The 15,067-nt window shown below is 41.4% G+C and overlaps 1 protein-coding gene across 5 annotated transcripts in view; it reads left to right on the forward strand.

The window, feature by feature from the left end:
* Positions 1–15,067, forward strand: part of GBE1 (1,4-alpha-glucan branching enzyme 1) — a 309,698-nt gene that overhangs the window by 72,860 nt on the left and 221,771 nt on the right. The window contains exon 1 of one of the 5 annotated variants that reach the window (XM_073617019.1): positions 13,823–13,844. The exons of the other annotated variants lie outside the window; for them this stretch is intronic. Within the exon in view, the coding sequence (XP_073473120.1) occupies positions 13,838–13,844 (7 nt within the window). The 5' untranslated portion in view covers positions 13,823–13,837. Of the gene's footprint in view, positions 1–13,822; positions 13,845–15,067 lie in introns of those variants that run through there. 5 annotated transcript variants of the gene reach the window in all.

Genomic DNA, 15,067 nt, shown 5'->3' on the forward strand with positions numbered 1-15,067 from the left:
GAAATCTCTAAACATTGATGTTACTGTGGGAGGGTCTGTAACCTCTTGTCCTCCTGGGCCATGTAGTTTAATAACCACCGGGGCTCTATCCTTGCTATGTACTAAATATGCCAACAATTTGCCCGCCTTTTCCCCATGTTCAAACATTTTCTGTTTGGAGAAGAACATCTTTTGTCTGGCTTTTTGGTACTGTAACTGGTTAACCACTCTAGTTTGTAATTTAAGTTGGTCTGCATTTACTGATGTCGGGGTGTTGGTGTATGTTTTTTCAGCAGAGGACAAGTCCTCCAGCGCCTTACCGAGAGCACCGGAAGAATCCATCTTAATTTTATTAATAGCAGTTATCAATGTATGTCTAGCGAATAGCTTAAAAGAATCCCATACTGCAGCTGGAGATGCTGACTCATCATTTTCTACAAAATATGTTTTCCATTTATCCATAAGCTCGTTATCTTCTGGTAGAAGAGAGAGCCAGAATGGGTTTAGACGCCAAGTGCGTGGTGGCTTTGCTACTGGAATACTTAACGTAATCCAATAAGGGCTATGGTCCGATAGTACTCTAGGGCAAAACATTACCTCCAATAGCCTTGGGGCCAATCTGCGTGAAATAAGTATAAAATCTATACGGGACATGGACCCATGAGAGGATGAGAAGCATGAGTATGACCTAACTTGTGGGAAAATGTGCCGCCAAGTATCTATTAAATGGAAGGTGGAGACAAGTTTAGAGAATCTAGTTTCAGTGGGAACATTATGGACAATTGAAGCCAGTTGTAATTTGTCTAAAGACGGGTTTAAAGTGACATTAAAGTCCCCCAACCATATCGCTGCTACATTCGGATGGCGGGTCATAAATGATATACCTTCCTGGACTGTGGAGACATTAAATGGAGGTGGTATATAAAAGGCCATTAAGAGCAAAGGTTCACCATATACTTTAGCATGGATAAAGACATAACGGCCTTGTGGGTCAGTGATTAACTCGTACAGTTCAAAATGTACCGATTTGGCTATTAATACAGAGACTCCTCTGGAATGGGACGTGTGGGTAGAATGATACGCCCACCCGACCCATGGCCTACGGAGTGCCATCTGAACACTACCCTCTATATGGGTTTCCACCAGTGCCACTATATCAGCACGTTGTTTCTTTAGGAATGTGAAGACCGCCGCGCGCTTAAATTTCTCACGGAGGCCCCTCACATTCCATGTAAGAAATTTCAAAGATGCCATTGGCAAAACTTTTTAATCATTAATAAAGTATTTATATAAAGCAGTTTGCTCTCCATATATAAGGCACATAAGTTTCTAACTTTCAAACCCGTCTGCCCTAGTCGTATAGCATATATCACGTAAGTACATTTCCATAAATCTAACACATGTGATGTTACCTGTTTTCTATCACAAATATGCACAACAGAGCGTAACCAAACCCTAAACCTTCAAACCCCCACCCCCCTCCCTGCCCTACACTGACCCAAACTTGTGTGGGCATAATCCCTAAACTGGTTGTGAACTGGGAAGCATTCTAATTTCTTATTGAGCAATAGAATGTAGAGCAGTTGGTTGAGTCTTCGGAAGCTAAATAGCATGAGTAATATCAACCATATCACTCGCATAAGGTGTAGTATGATTTCTCGATCTTCTTGCTTCCTTTTGGCTGCGACAACTATGTTCCAAGGAGTGTTCCAATGCTCATGGTGCTTCTTCCCAGAACTATGTGGGGTAAAGTCTCGCTGCACGGTGCATGTTAACTGTAGGACTTTGTCTTCCCGGAGCCCCGGAAGGTACTTTGACTCTTGCACTGTGGGTATCCAGGATTTATGCTGTAAACTTGTGCCGGCTAGAAACAGTTCCTGGTCACGACTATATCAAAAGTGGGGATTCATCAATCGGCTTGTTGAGGATTAGCTCGTCTTTCCAACCAAGCGATCACCTCCTCTGGATCCTCAAAGAAGACCGCATGACCGTCATGCTCCACCCTGAGACGAGCTGGGAAGATCATTGAGTACTTGTATTGGAGGTTTCTTAGCTTACGCTTGGCTTCTGTAAAGCCCTGGCGACGACGTTGTACCTCTGTGGAGAAATCCGGGAAGATGGCCACTTTCACGTTCCCCACTGGGATATTGCCTTTCTCCCTTGCCATTCGTAAAGCAGTGTTCCGATCTTTATAGTTAAGGAGTTTAGCTATAAACGTGCGAGGGGGAGCACCCTGTGGGGGGGGGTCTCGCTGGCATGCGATGTGCCCGCTCCACCGCAAACATAGGGGAGAAGACTTCTCTCCCATAAGTAGCAATCAGGAGTTGTTCCAAGAATGTGGTAGTGTCCTTACCCTCAGACCCTTCCGGCAAGCCTATCAGGCGTATATTACATCTTCGCAACCTATTCTCCATATCGTCTTGCTTTATAAGGAGTTGTTGTATTTGTCTTTGCACACGGTCTGAGGATGTTTGTAAGGGTGGAATAGCATCCTCCACCTCGCTCAATCTGGTCTCGGTTTCTTTCACTCTTTCTCTGAGTTTCTGAAAGTCCTGTCTAATGAGGCAGATATCCGTTTTGACTTCCTCTATCTGCGCCGTGAGAGAAGTTCTACAAAAGGTGATTGCTTCAAGGAGTTTGTCGGTGTCACTCGCAGTGCGCTCTCCCTCCCCAGCCCTCTCAGCAGCTCCGTCTTCCTCCATGTCCTCCTTTTCTTGTCGGCGGTATTGGTCAAGTTTTGCTGCCGCTGCTTTTTGTGCTTTAGTTGGTGACATACTGTGAATATCCTGGAAGACTCTCGGATAACTCCCAACTCCTGATAGCAGACTGACGTGCTTGGTACCCAGAGAGGATGCAGTCCTAGTTTTAATAAGTACCTAGGTGCCCGGGGACAGGAGCTAATCTTGCTGGGTTAATGTGTGAGGTGTCACCCCTCCCTTCTCAGAGATACTGGCAGTCTGGAGCTATGCCTTGTAAGATACAGGGGGCCGAGTAGGTACTGTTTAGAGGGGAATAACAGAACCGCAGACTGTGTTCGCAGCACAGGTAGAGGAGGTAGGTGTGCCAAAATGGCTGCCGGTCACTGCATATGGGCCCAGGCCGCAATCTAGGCCGGTTATGGGCGTCAGTCTCCCTGGGCCTCTGATGGGTAAATAGGCCAGTAATCAGGGGGATGAGTGCAGTCCAGCCCTCCCAGGGGGTTATCCAGCAGCTGGGTACCTGTGTAATGCAGCAGGCTTCAGGCAGGGCCGCAGATGAGGAGGACCAAGATGGCCGCGGCCTCCGGTGATAGGCCGAAGCCGCGGTCTAAATTTATTATGCCGCCGAGCGGGAGATCGCCGATCCGTTCGGGCCGCCGCGCGTTCCTCCTCCGCAGGAACCAGATGTTTCTGTCCCAGGTGTCCCAGGGAGACAATCCAGCCGGCTACCCAGTGCAAATAGTCCAGGATTAATTAAGAAACAGGAGTAGTGGACGGAGCTCTGTGTCCACACGTCCTACTCCATGCTGTGTCAGGCCACGCCCCTCTTATTGCGATTTTTATTACCAAAAATATGTAGAAGAATACATATCGGCCTAAACCGAGGAAAAAAATTAGCTTTTTTTAAAAAAAAACAAAGTAAAAAATATTTTTTTTTTTTTTTTTTTATTGTCGCTCTTTTTTTGTGTATAGCACAAAAAATAAGATGAGGTGATCAAATACCACCAAAAGAAAGCTCTATTTGTGGGAAAAAAAAACTCAATTTTTGTTTGGGTACAACCTCGCAACCTGCAATTGTCAGTTAAAGGGACACAGTGCTGTATATCAAAAAATGGCCTGGTCATTGAGCATCCAAATCTTCCAGGGCTGAAGTGGTTAAATGACAATTGCGCGGTCATGCTACACTTTACCCAAACTAAATTTTTATAATTTTGTTCCCACAAATAGAGCTTTCTTTTGGTGGTATTTGATCACCTCTGCGGTTTTTATTTTTTGCTAAACAAATAAAAAAACTAAAATTTTGAAACAAAAAATGTTTTTCTTTTGTTTCTGTTATAAAAGTTACTAAATAAGTACGTTTTCTCCTGCACTGATGAGGCTGTACTGATAAGGTGACACCAATGAGGTGGCACTGATAGGCGACACTGATGGGCACTGAAAGGCTGCACTGATGGGTACTGATGGGTGGCACTGATGGGTGGCACTGATGGGCATCACTGATGGCACTGGCAGGCCATGCTGATGGGCACTGGAATCTGCCTGGGCACTGATTGGCATATCCCGGGGTTCCAGGGTGGCATACCTGGTGGGCGTCTTCCTGTTTACACTATGATCAGCCGTGATTGGACACGGCTGATCACGTGGTAAAGGGCCTCCGTCAGAGGCTCTTTACCGAGATCAGTGTTGCGGTGTGTCAGACTGACACCCCCCCTGCAAACTCCCACCCCCCCTCCCCGGGGTCTCGGTCGTGGTTTATTCTGCTAGACGTCATGTGATGTCCAGTCAGGGTAACTGAACCACCACCCGGCTGTCATTTTTGCTGCAGGCCGGGCAGGTGGTTAATATTTGTACACTTTTATAAGCTCCGGTCCACACTGCAACACATCTGATGACAAGTCAAGGGTGCCATCTTAATCAATGCGACTCAAGTCATAGCGACAAAAAAAGGTTCCTGCACTACTTTTTTTTTTAAGTGCCCAAACCAAAGACTGCAATGTTAACCTTTAAGCACCGACAGAAGGCATATATACAGTGGGGACGGAAAGTATTCAGACCCCCTTAAATGTTTCACTCTTTGTTATATTGCAGCCATTTTCTAAAATCATTTAAGTTCATTTTTTTTCCTCATTAATATGCACACAGCACCCCATATTAATTGTTGACATTTTTGCAGATTTATTAAAAAAGAAAAACTGAAATATCACATGGTCCTAAGTATTCAGACCCTTTGCTCAATATTTAGTAGAAGCACCCTTTTATCTAATACAGCCATAAGTCTTTTTGGGAAAGATGCAACAAGTTTTTCACACCTGGATTTGGGGATCCTCTGCATTCCTCCTTGCAGATCCTCTCCAGTTCTGTCAGGTTGGATGGTAAACATTGGTGGACAGCCATTTTTAGGTCTCTCCAGAGATGCTCAATTGGGTTTAAGTCAGGGCTCTGGCTGGGCCATTCAAGAACAGTCACGGAGTTGTTGTGAAGCCACTCCTTTGTTATTTTAGCTGTGTGCTTAGGGTCATTGTCTTGTTGGAAGGTAAACCTTCAGCCCAGTCTGAGGTCCTGAGCACTCTGGAGAAGGTTTTCATCCAGGATATCCCTGTACTTGGCCGCATTCACCTTTCCCTCGATTGCAACTAGTCATCCTGTCCCTGCAGCTGAAAAACACCCCCACAGCATGATGCTGCCACCACCATGCTTCTGTAATGGAAATTTGTAAGTTCTGTATATAATTGTATTCTATTTTGTATGTATTGCACATTGCCCTCACTGTGCAACAGCACTAATAATGTTTTCAGTAAATGTTTACATTCTTTCGAGTCCTGATTAGAATAAGCCTGCCTATGTAACGCCCCTTGTTACCATAAACGTACAATTGTAATATTAATGTGATACCTACGTAATCATGTGCATAAAAACCTTCAATTGCGTCATAATAAAGCAGAACAGTAATTTGGAAAGATGCTGAGCGTATCTTTTGTGTCTGTTCCCTACTGCAGTAGTTATTATTAATTTGGAACCACTAATCAATATGAGGATAGGCGTTGCCTATCATCAATTTAACCGAGTCAGCATGGCGAGCCAGCCAGGAGGGGATTCCAGGTGACCCTGAGTATCCGAAATGAGGAGCTTGAGACGATCCGGGAATTTCTGATAATCAGCCGGCTGAGGTAAGCCTTTTGCTTACATTTGAGTTATCAGACTTCCTTGATCGGTAAGGCATTTTCGGGACAAAGGGTACCTATTTTTCTCCCCTTAATCGAACTGTATTGATTGGTGGTTATATGTTATGTTGTCCCTGTCTATTGTCCATTGGAGTGTTATAGATAAGAAAGGGAAGAATAGTGCTGTTCACAGGTATATGTAGTAAATCTGCTAGATAAAGTAGTTTAGAGGCAAGAGGGTATAGGCACACGTAGAGAAGAGAGAAGACTGGCCAGTCATTATGGGCATTGAATTAAGTAAGGGAATGAAGGGTAAGAGACCCTCAAAAATGCCCAGCGCAAGAGGAGCGCTATATATGAACCAAAGGTGGGGTTCCGCCTATACTGAGCCCCTAGATTAATGGTTAGAGTGGACATGGATCCACAATGGGTAACTGGGTTACCAAGGTCCACAGGGACCAAGAATAATGCAGAGTAAATAGCTAAAGAAACAGCTATCTATGTGAGCAGGATGGATCAAGGGTGACATTAACACTAGACAGAAAGGGACATTTTCATGTTAAGTTGTGGGATGAATTTGGGGTCAGGCACTACAACTAGTAAAAGTCAGAAACAGAGAAATGAGAATTAAAACAGAATACGTTATATGTTGTCAGAGAGGGAAGATGGGATGAGTACTCTGGCTGCCCATCTGATCATAGAAACAAAATAAAGAAAGCAGAATTTAGGCGGGAAAATATTAATGAGAGTTAAAAGAAAGTGAGAGAATGATATGCATGTGTTGTGTACAAATGGGAAAAAGTAAATGATTTTAGAGAGATATTGGTGTGTGTGCGAATGCTGGGACCTTTAGTTCTATTGCTTGTGTGTGTCATGTACGCAGATGTGACCCCCTCCTTTGTGCTCTCCTGAAAGAATGTCCCTGAGAGGTCAGTGATAAGCTGGAAGGACACCATGCCAATTCCAGTTTTTTAGACAAAACATGTGCCGGGTTAACGAATCTAATGGTAAACAATCTGATCACAATTATTTTGAATCTGTTTTCTAAACATGGTAAAATGAAGGTTGCATTTAACTGTGTATTGCACAAATTGAATATCCTTTGATAGTGGAAACAGTGCATTTAAAAAAGGGAAATTAAGTAAAATTAAGTAATAATGAGTATTCATTTCTAATATGAGTTTAACAATTATATAGATATATTGAAACTGGTTTAGACAACCTTTGGTTGGAAATGAAATCCAGGTTATTGGGGAAATTTGTAAAAATGGGATTAGTTTAGATTAAGATAACAATTTTGTAATTTTACATTTATACAATAAGCCCTTATTGAGAGAAAAAAAAGATTAAGATGAGGTTGTTATTTTGAATAAAGCTGCCATAATATTTAACAAAGCCAAGATGGATGGGATACATAAGAAGTTCTTCAACAAAAATGAAATTTTAAGGTTTTTGATAATAACTTGATGTGCGGTCCATGATGTGAGAGTAATAATAAATAAAATTTAAATATAACAGACCCGTCACATCAAGTCCACACACCCTGTTAGGATAGATGCCACATGCAGCCAGTTGTTGTTTAGTTTTTGATGCTTTCTGGTCCATCATACAGATTGTTGGTCCTTTTTGTTTTTATTTATTTTTATTTTTGAAATCCAAAGCAGAATGTGTGGATTGTGAAATGATGTGCCCCTTTTTCTTGTAAGTACTGTGGTATAAGCAGAAGAATATTTTGGATTTATGGACATCTCTCCATGACCGCAGGGTATTGTTATCATTTATTATAATATTGCCAGGAAGAAGTTGTCTTTTGAAACATGAAACTGGAGTTCTTAAACAAACAGCATGATAGAAAACAAGCTATTGTAATATATTTATGCAAGCTGGACCCAGTAATAAATGGTTCACCCCAATATATCAGAGCTGTAGCTTTTATGCAAAGGTGCTATTAGACAAAGTTAGATATTGTTTTGGTCAAACATTCAATTTTTAATGGTCCGACATTCTGTGCAGCAAATATACAGCTAACTAAATGTTTGCCTAATGAAAGGTTTAAAATATGAGTTTGTTTATGTACAAATCTAACAATGAAAAATGCGTACATTTATTCAAAAGAAAGGAAAAGACGCATGTGTTAAATTGATGGTGTAGGAATCAGCTGCTGTGAGCCCAGTGCAGGACACACTCCCTGAAGACCCAGATATTACATTTTTTGTAGATCTGAGTATGCAGTTTATCACCCAGAAGGATACTCTGTATTCAAAGTCATTGGATCCTTTTTCCCCAGCTCAAGAAGCAGAGCTCCATGTTTTAGCAAAGCCTGTGAGCTATAAAAAGAGTGTATATTTATATAGATAGTCAAGATATAGAGAGCTTTTGGTTCCATTTAAAGGGCCAGAAGTTTGTTTTTACTTCGGCAGGTAAACCAACCAAGCATGCCAAGTTAATTTGATCGGCTGTTTTCAGCCTTCCAGGTTCTCGCTGAGGTAGCCATATTAACTTTCACACATGGAAGCAGACCAGGTGACTAAGGATGCTGCATTTACAGCCCCGGACACTTGATGGGTCTGTGCAACTCACAGATTCCACCCTAGTTCTGGCCCAGTATAGCTGGGATTAATAATTCAACTTTAAGGACCCCAGAACGAGAAGAACAAGTGGTCCACAGGGGGCAACTTCTTATGAAACAGGACTTTGGAAAAGGTGATCATTTATGTCTGCCAGCCACTCTTTTCCCTCCAGCTTGACACATGGACCGTCTCATCAGTCACAAGAAGTTATGGCTGCCTTAGTAAATGAGTGTGGGATAGAGCCAGGGTTCCCCACAGTTGTTTTTATAACATACCACTTCTTGTTTTACCTGTTACCAAAGGTGTTACCAAAAGCTGAACATCCCTTCCAGAGATTACAAAAAGATATATCCAGATGCCCAAGTTAGGATCTTACGAGTATGCATTTTGTGTGTATGGACGTTTTTTGGATGTCCAGTGGCAAATGCTACTGCAAAGGCCACAGTAAAAAGTGTTATCAGAAGTAGTTTGTAAGTACAGAGTACCAGAAAGTACAGAGAGTAACAGAGGAAATCATTTTTTATAGGAGAGTCCTTAATAGAAGTTTTGAGGTTTTATTTTTACACCCCTTACTGTCTACAATGTAGCGGGCAAAGTAGAGTAAGTACCTAGAAAACTTTTGCCTGAATGTTTTCTTATATTTTATCAAGCCCCTAAGGGGAATGTTGGACTCCCTCCCTATGGGATTTGGTTTGGGAGTGTGTTACTCACTTGCTTATATTTTGTCTCAGCAGCTGAAGTCCTCCATTCGGATCTCACAGAGAACGTTGCTGATCTTTTAAGGTCTTTTTGACAAACTCATTTATGTGTTTTCTCCCCAATTTCAGATCCTAAAAGTTTGGAAGGATCTAAAACTAAAGCCAGGTGACTTGTGGATTGTTAAGAGACATTTATATATAAGGAAATGTTTGGAGACTCAATACAGCATCTATTTCATGTACAGTTTTTGCAAAACTTGAAGGAAAAGTCACCTGGATCCACACCAGACACTGCAAAAATGACTAAATTAAAGAAATCTCTGTGTTTGATTTGTTTCCCTCTTGTGATCACAGTCTAGGGTACTTTTTGATTCAATTACTTTAATTGTAAGGGATATATATATATATATATATATATATATATATATATATATATATTTGAAAAGTAGTTCAGCCATGTTGAAGTCATATTTGTCTTTTGTACGTCTTCCATTTTATGTAGAATTGTCTGTGTTTACATATGCTGGTAAGTCAGCATGCCAACAATTCAGCTAGAAGGCCATTCTGGCCACAGGAGTGTACAGCCAGTACTCTGTAAATATGTCTTATCAATCATTTGTTTTTCACAATGAAAAGTCATTTGGTAATGAAAAAGTTGCTCAGCTATTATTTTCTCCACAATGGAGTTTTTGCCTCTTTGGCCAGGACTACCTCCACCTAAGCGTTTGGAGGTTCCAAGTTAAAGGTGATAGCAGGTATGGTTAGTGATCAAAATATTGATCAAAAAAGGGGAGACTGTAATGGAAATTTGTAAGTTCTGTATATAATTTTATTCTATTTTGTATGTATTGCACATTGCCCTCACAGCACTAATAATGTTTTCAGTAAATGTTTACATTCTTTTGAGTCCTGATTAGAATAAGCCTGCCTATGTAACGCCCCTTGTTACCGTAAACGTACAATTGTAATATTAATGTGATACCTACGTAATCATGTGCATAAAAACCTTCAATTGCGTCATAATAAAGCAGAACAGTAATTTGGAAAGATGCTGAGCGTATCTTTTGTGTCTGTTCCCTACTGCAGTAGTTATTATTAATTTGGAACCACTAATCAATATGAGGATAGGCGTTGCCTATCATCAATTTAACCGAGTCACTTCACTGTTGGGACTGTATTGGACAGGTGATGAGCAGTGCCTGGTTTTCTCCACACATACCGCTTAGAATTAAAAAAGGCCAAAAAAGTTCTATCTTGGTCTCATCAGACCAAAGAATCTTATTTCTCACCATCTTTGAATCCTTTAGGTGTTTTTTTTAGCTTTCTCCCATCTCCCGACTGCATCTCTGGAGCTCAGCCACAGTCATCTTTGGGTTCTTCTTTACCTCTCTCACCGAGGCTCTTCTCCCTGGATAACTCAGTTTGGCCAGACGGCCAGCTCTGGGAAGGGTTCTGGTCATCCCAAATATCTTCCATTTAAGGATTATGGAGGCCACTGTGCTCTTAGGAACCTTAAGTGCAGCAGAATTTTTTTGTAACCTTGGCCAGATCTGTGCCTTGCCACAATTCTGTCTCTGAGCTCTTCAGGCAGTTCCTTTGACCTCTTGATTCTCATTTGCTCTGACATGCACTGTGAGCTGTAAGGTCTTATATAGACAGGTGTGTGAATTTCCTAATCAAGTCCAATCAGTATAATCAAACACAGCTGGACTCAAATGAAGGTGATCTCAAGGATGATCAGAAGAAATGGACAGCACCTGAGTTAAATATGAGTGTCACAGCAAAGGGTCTGAATACTTAGGACCATGTGATATTTCAGTTTCTTTTTAATAAATCTGCAAAAATGTCAACAATACTGTGTTTTTCTGTCAATATGGGGTGCTGTGTGCATATTAATGAGGAAAAAAATGAACTTAAATGATTTTAGCAAATGGCTGCAATATAACAAAGAGTGAAAAATTTAAGGGGGTCTAAATACTTTCCTTTAACTGTGGGAAAAATCCAGAGAGATACCTGTTGTGGTGGATCTACTGACGGATGGGGTTAGATAACACAATCACAGGCAGCTCCTCAGGCAGGAAATAGGGGATTCCCTTGAATGACAGCAAAAAAACACAGCAAGAAAATGTTTCAGTGCCGAAAAATCAAGTGCAAAATGTGCCGTTTTGTCCAAAAAAAAGCTTTAAAAATTGGGTAAAATTTACCACATTAAACAATTTTACAGTTGTTCAACAGAATTCATTATTTATTGTCTGACCTGTCCCTGTGGCCTACTTTATGTGGGCTGTACCATTCGTACAGTCAGGGGAACATAGGAGATTTATTGAAGAGGGCTCTAAAGACCATAGTGTCCCCAGACACTTTCTCAAATTTCACATTAACCACTTGCTTACTGGGCACTTAAACCCCCCTCCTGCCCAGACAAATTTTCAGCTTTCAGCACTGAAGCACTTTGACAATTGCGCGGTCATACAACACTGTACCCAAATGATATTTTTATCATTTTTTTCTCACAAATAGAGCTTTCTTTTGGTGGTATTTAATCACAGCTGGGATTTTTATTTTTTGCTAAACAAACAAAAAAAGATGGAAAATTTTGAAAAAAAAAAATTGTTTCATAGTTTGTTATAAAATTTTGCAAACAGGTAATTTTTCTCCTTCATTGATATGCGCTGATAAGGCGGCACTGGTGGGCACTGATAGGCTGCACTGATGGGCATGGATAGGCACAGTTAAGGCGGTACTGATAGGCACAGTTAAGGCGGCACTGATAGGCACAGTTAAGGCGGCACTGATGGGCACAGATAAGGCGGCACTGATGGGGCAGATAAGGCGGCACTGATGGCCACTGATGGGTGGCACTGATGGGCACTAATAGGTACCACTGATGGGTGGCACTGTTGAGGCACTGATTGTGGGCACTGATGGGTGGCACTGTGGGCACTGATGGGTGGCGCTGGTGGGCACTGGTAGGCGGCATTGCTGCTCATAGACTTGCTGATCACAGAGCAGGGGGCGCGCAGGCAGCTCATGCGTGGGACGATGTTAATGGACGTAGTCCCGGCAAAGCAGGTCCGCGCTGTAGCTGTCATTCGGCTATAGCGCGGATCTCAGGTGGTTAAATCCACTGAAGGGTTAAGAGTTTGGGTGTTGGAATCTGTTCCTCATTGCGACTCCCAGGCTGAGAGATTTCAAAAGTTATACCGCAGGGAAACCTACTGGATATTTTCCTTGAATACTCTGGCGCCGGGAGGCCTAAAGAGGAAATTGAAATCAACACCATCTTATAACAGTATTGTTGCATTATATTGGTAATATCCCTTCTCTTACAGACATTTTTTTAATAATATAATTGCATTGCTGTAATCTCATTTTATGTTTATTCCTTTTTCGACTAATATATAAAAGAAAAATTTGCACACTCAAAAAATACAAAAGATGCTATTAAAGTTTTCTTTATTGTCAAGCACGATTCTTTCGTGTGAAACGCGTCAACTATTCATCTTTGCAAGTTTGTCTGGCTATGACAATAAAGAAAACTTTAATAGCATCTTTTGGATTCGAGTGTGCTATCAAATTTTTCTCTCCTGGATATTACTGACGGTGATGAACCGGGATTAGCACCTTGGACCGGGTGTGTCCATTTTTGTTGCCTGAAGCGGTGTGTGCACCCTTGTTTGATATATATAATTTTTTTTTTTTAATGTGTGTGTACAGATATAGAATAATATATTTTTTCATATACTGCATTTATGTTCATAAATTACACTAAGTCCTCTTTTTTTAGACATGGAGCTGGTAGAAATTATAAATGCTATCTTTTGTATTTTCACCATTAGGATATTGATAGATTATTATCAGTCCACAGACTCAGTTTTACCCTGATTGTGTAGTTACTATCACTTGTTCCTTTAGCCAACTGATTTTTATTTACTAATGTCATTATTTTGTATGTTAGCATGCAGCCTATTGATTGGACTGGATGTTATACATGTTTTCTCCTTTTTTATCTTTTTTCATCTTTTTATTATGTGTTTTGCCATCCGGCTAGCCCTATTCTTGTCCTGCAGCCCAGTATGTCAGAGGTGTATTATCACTGCAGAGTGCTGCGCACACACACACACACCGCTGACTCTGTCATAGCCTGTTTACCCAGCAAGTATGGCTTGTTGTTTTTTGCAAGTTGGTCGTTTTTCTCCACCCAGTCTTCACTGATTGGCCATCTGTCAGCTTAAATTATTCCCCTATACAGGGGGTAGCCTGATTTAGGTGTGGCCTCAAACGCATCACGGCCCGCCCCCTCCCATTCCTGTGTGACGGGTTCTTCGGCTGTGTCAGTGGCGTGCTAGAGCTCCAGACATCACCGGCGTCAGCCTCTTGTGTGGCAGGTCCTCCCGAGCGGTCTTCAAGTCCATCGTGACAACTGCTCGCCTCCAGGGTTTTTCTGCACCACCCCTGCATGTGCTCTAAAGGACACCTTGATGTAAGTGTTTGCTAATAAAGTGTTAGCCTGATGAAGGAGGTGGGGCCTCTCGCCCCGCCCCTCCCTTTCCTGTGATGGTTCCTTTGGCTGTGTCAGTGGCGTGCAAGAGCTCCAGACGCCAGCGGGGTCGGGCTTTTGTGCTGCATGTCTAAGCTTACTCCCGAGCATTCTTCCAATCCATCGTGATAGCTGATTGCCTCCAGGGTTTTTCTGCACTACCACTGCATGTGTTTCAAAGGACACCTTGATGTACTGTAAGTGATTCCTAATAATAATTTATTAGTGATTCCTAATAAACACATGCTCACCTGGCACCCTCTTGCTGTATTTTTTCTGTCACTTTAAAGGAAGCATGCTGTGTGGAGGCTGCCACTACTGACCTTCCTTTTCTGAAAATACTAGTTCCTTGGCTGTCAGTACTTTCTGGGTCACTGATGATAAACACCTATGCAGATCAGGAACTTTGACCTGCATTTTGACTGACCTCTGACTTTTCTGCATGATACTTATCAGAAAATGTTAATGGCCGAACCAGCCAGGCAGCAAGCATTTTCTGCAGAAACTCGGCAATGGCAGGCTTCTTGTTTCTCTCAGTGCACAGTTTACTTTGCAGTAGATGGAATTTTAGTATACTTTCTTATTCCTAGCTGCTGTAATAACTTTTTATAATGCAATTGCCAGTTTAATTGCCTAGTGTTTCACAACTGGATTAATATGTCTGTATTTTGTGTGCAAAGTGCATTCGTATGGAAAATACTTTTTCGGAACTTATTTTCCTCATTTCAACGAAAAACAAAATTGATCTGTCAGCCCTTTATCTCTGAGTTCTAGGGCAGCAGAGCTGCTTCCTGCCGGGAACCTATCACATTTACTCTGAAACCTGCTGCTGCAGCAGTAAAATTGATGCTACTTGTACATTTTCTACCTATTGCATATAGATTATTGTTCCCTCTACCATTCCCCTATTCACCATGGGTAGCTTCCTCTTTGTCTGGAATAGAGGAATTTAAATCGCAGAGTGAACTTTGGTACCTGTACGTCTGTTGCTTGCCTCCAGCAAAAATATTAACAGAGTGTTTTCATGTGCATAGAGTGCCTGGAATTGTGTATGGAGAGAAGAATGGCATTCACACAAGACCTTTCACGGAGCATAGCTGTTTTTTGTTTGTTATGTGTAAGTTTGTTATGTTCATATTTGAATTCAAATTTGACAACTATAGCATTAAAAGCTAAGTAATGTTCTTAGTTTTTCAGAGTGACTCTTTTCATCTCAATTTCATCAACTAGTGTGCGGTTGATATATGTTTATGCAATATGGTTATATGGAATATTACTATATGTGAAGTAGTAAAACAAAAAAAAAGTGTATTTGTATGTATATATGTGTGTGTGTGTGTGTAATAAAAAATATATATAATATCTATCTATCTATCTATCTATCTATCTATCTATCTATCTATCTATCTATCTATCTATC

The sequence above is a fragment of the Aquarana catesbeiana genome, linkage group LG02 (genome assembly GCF_042186555.1).
Source record: "Aquarana catesbeiana isolate 2022-GZ linkage group LG02, ASM4218655v1, whole genome shotgun sequence".
Lineage (NCBI taxonomy): Eukaryota > Metazoa > Chordata > Amphibia > Anura > Ranidae > Aquarana > Aquarana catesbeiana.